General features: G+C 30.5%; 1 protein-coding gene across 1 annotated transcript; it reads right to left on the reverse strand.

The window, feature by feature from the left end:
• Positions 1-692: 692 nt before the first annotated feature.
• LOC107841736 lies at positions 693-1572 on the reverse strand. Its single transcript, XM_016685576.2, has 2 exons — positions 1222-1572; positions 693-1136 (listed from the first exon to the last, which is right to left on the reverse strand). Exons 1-2 carry the CDS (start codon positions 1570-1572, stop codon positions 693-695), a joined length of 795 nt encoding a protein of 264 aa, XP_016541062.2.
• Between the last annotated feature and the right edge of the window lie 1771 nt (positions 1573-3343).

Raw genomic sequence — 3343 nt, forward strand, 5'->3', positions numbered from 1 at the left:
TTACATATGTAAAATGTCACATATGTATAGTAAATTAAATGTATGTAAAACATTATTTTTTTCCGACATTAAAGAAGTAAATATTATATTATGAGTTAATTATACATTGAACAGGTATCAATTTATTTTTAAGAAATTCAGTAGACAACATCATACATGTTGAAACGTCTCATTGCTTAATTGAAAACAACTTCATATTCAATTTTTTTTTTTTCAAAAATAACAATACATCGTAAATTGTAAACAAACTTAATTTATCAACATTTATACATAATACTAATAACAAAACAAAAAAAAAATTTACTCTCATACATAGATCTTAATGTATAATCCATAATCCGCACACAAATTCGTTTTGATTCATATTATTATTAGTTGTTATGCTTTTAAAAAATATTTACATAAAAGTCATACATGTTGTCAACGTATAATATCAGACATGTTAAATATATTATACATTAATATTACATATTACTGCGCTGCAATAATAAGCAGTAAAGTCATAAACTGTAAGAATTCAAAACTGTGTGATATTGTTTTCAAAATATCAAACATTCATTCATAATTAAAAAGCACATAACAAATAAAAACATAAAATAAATGTCAACAAGCAAAGAAACAAAAAAAAAAATTGACGTTTTGTAGTTATATCCAAACAATCACTTAGCATTTAGAAAAACAAACTAAAATCTTCAACTTTCTTTAGGGAATAAACTGCACTTCCTACGGTTGTGGCCTGCACGCCCGCATTTACCGCAATGGTTTGAACTTATAAGTGATTCACTAGATTTCAAATGTCTTCCTTTTTTTGGCCTCCCGGGAGGTCTTCTGTATTTGGGTAGCAAGACTTCATCTGCATCAACAAAATCTGGTACAATCCAATATTTCATATCTGACATAGGAATTATGGGGAGTTCATACGTCTTTACAATGGTGTTTGGATAGTACAGTTCTGAATAGTAACGCCCATACTCTTTTACATCTATATTTATACTCTTCAAAATCGCAATTGCGTGTGCACATAGAATTTCATCAATTTGATACCGACAACAGCTACACGTGCCATGCTCAATATCAACAATGTACCTCCTTCTTGATTCATACACACAGTACAGATAATTACCAGTTGCTTTAACCTGTAATCAATGATTAATTTTATACATTTAACAATACAAAAATTAATAACAAATAAAAAATAGATTCAACTATCAGAATACATACCGTCATCCGCAACGATTTAACCCCATTATCAGTTAGTATTTCTTGAAATCTTCTCCCAAGCGGTGTGTTTGTATAAGATGCAATTTCACTGTTCTTACAATTCCATGCAGCAAATAGAATCCTCACTTCTTCAAGGAAACCTAAAATAGGAAGTACTCTAGCCTCTACCAAACAACCATTAATACATTCAGCTATATTAGAGGTCATCATTCTACCTCTATTAACAGGGGCGTGACATCGAGACCATTTCTCATAACCAGGTTCTTTCAAATATTCCTTAACCCTTGGATCAACCTTTCCAACCTTTGACATAATGTAATCAAAATCTTCTTTTCTATACGCTTTAGCCATGGAATAATAAAGGTCACTAAGTCTATCTTTGCTTTTTGTAAAATATTTACAAATATTTTTTCATAAATGCCAAATACAAGCAAGATGGGGGACATTAGGATAAACAATGCTCACACCTTTAATAATACTTTTGTTACGATCCGATACAACACACATGTTGTGCCATTCTCCAAATGCTTCTGTAAATTGATGAAAAAACCAAGTCCACGAATTGTCATTTTCAGAGTCCACTACACCATACGCTAATGGAAGAATACATCCTAAACAAAAAAAAACAACAACAGTTCTATTAAATCTGTACACCATTGCACAGATCTGTAATTATTTTTCACTTAGATAATACATGACATCATACATGTTGTCCCACCAGTATCACTATGTTGAAATCAAATAAAATATATAACTCCACACATTTTAATAACGTATAACAGTACATCATACATCGTAAACATACTGTTAGGGAATTATATACTAAATATAAAATATATAACAAAGTATGAATATTTTACAACATCATACATACACCATTGAGTAGAATAGATAATCATACACAAAGCACAAAAAACAAAATCTACTTACATTATACTCGTTCAATTTTAAAATGAAAATGAAATTTCTAAGGTTGTTTAAACAGAAACTAGCATCCACTTTATAGAAAACATCAAAAACACAAAATAAAAGGCGTATATTGGTATTTTATGTACTCATTAAGCAAGTTCAATTTTTATTATACATACTAGAGCAACATATAACCTGCTAGGACGCATGCACAATGCTGAAATACCAAATGTAAATACTTCAAAGTATAATACCTGCACCATCAAGAGTGCTCGTCTATACAAACGTTCCTTGATATGGCCCGCTTAAATGTGCACCATCTACAACTTCCACTGGACGACAAAATTCGAACATGTAAGACAATAAACAAGTATTTAAACTCGTTATGTAATGTCTTATGCATTCGAATATATGATCCAGGATATACCTGGTTCAACATATATATATAATGGGGCATTTTTCGATATCCATCAGTTGGTCCACCTCTAAGCATCGCAATTGCCTTTTCTTTTGCCCGCCAAGCCATCATGTAGTTAATATCAACACCGTATACAACCTTCATCTCTTCAATTATGTCCGTCGGTGTGTGTATTTTCTTGTAATTAATTAACTTTGGTGCAGTAAACTCACTGACAAAAGCTGTTGTTGCAACCAAATTATTCAGAACTCTATCACTCAAGCTGCAACTATGTTTCGAAACAAATATCTTTATCACAAAGATTTTCGAATGATTCATCGAATACGCCTTCAGGACCCATTTACAATCTTTGACACGACAATGTAACACATAGTTGCAAATACATTTTAAAACATGTTGTCCATTTAATCACATACATATAAAATCTTTACTTTAAATAAGAAAGTCATAACTAAATTGTTATAGTTTTATTATACATTCGCATGCATGTATGATGGAATATTATACATAAGAACTGTAACCTTTTTTTATGCAAACAACAAAGTCAGAAATTACAGTCAATAATAAAACTCGTTTAACAAATGCTATTACAACACAACAACATCCTTCACAACATCTACAAATAAAAATTAATAAATTATTCCACACCTGTGTATATCAGATCGTTTAGTAAAGGTGTTAAATCCATTCGATATCGCATATTTCACCATAACCGATACCAAAGTTTGCTTATCCTTATAAAGTTGGTTCACTTTTATTTCAGTGTTCTTGCAATCAGTAATGAAATTATTAACT

Source organism: Capsicum annuum, chromosome 9 (assembly GCF_002878395.1).
Source record: "Capsicum annuum cultivar UCD-10X-F1 chromosome 9, UCD10Xv1.1, whole genome shotgun sequence".
Taxonomy (NCBI): Eukaryota; Viridiplantae; Streptophyta; class Magnoliopsida; order Solanales; family Solanaceae; genus Capsicum; species Capsicum annuum.

Coding starts and splice junctions, on each gene's coding strand:
- LOC107841736 (XM_016685576.2), bottom strand. CDS start 1,572: ATGGCTAAAGCGTATAGAAAAGAAGATTTTGATTACATTATGTCAAAG. Junction 1,137..1,221: donor TTAAATCGTTGCGGATGACG/GTATGTATTCTG, acceptor CATTGATTACAG/GTTAAAGCAACTGGTAATTA.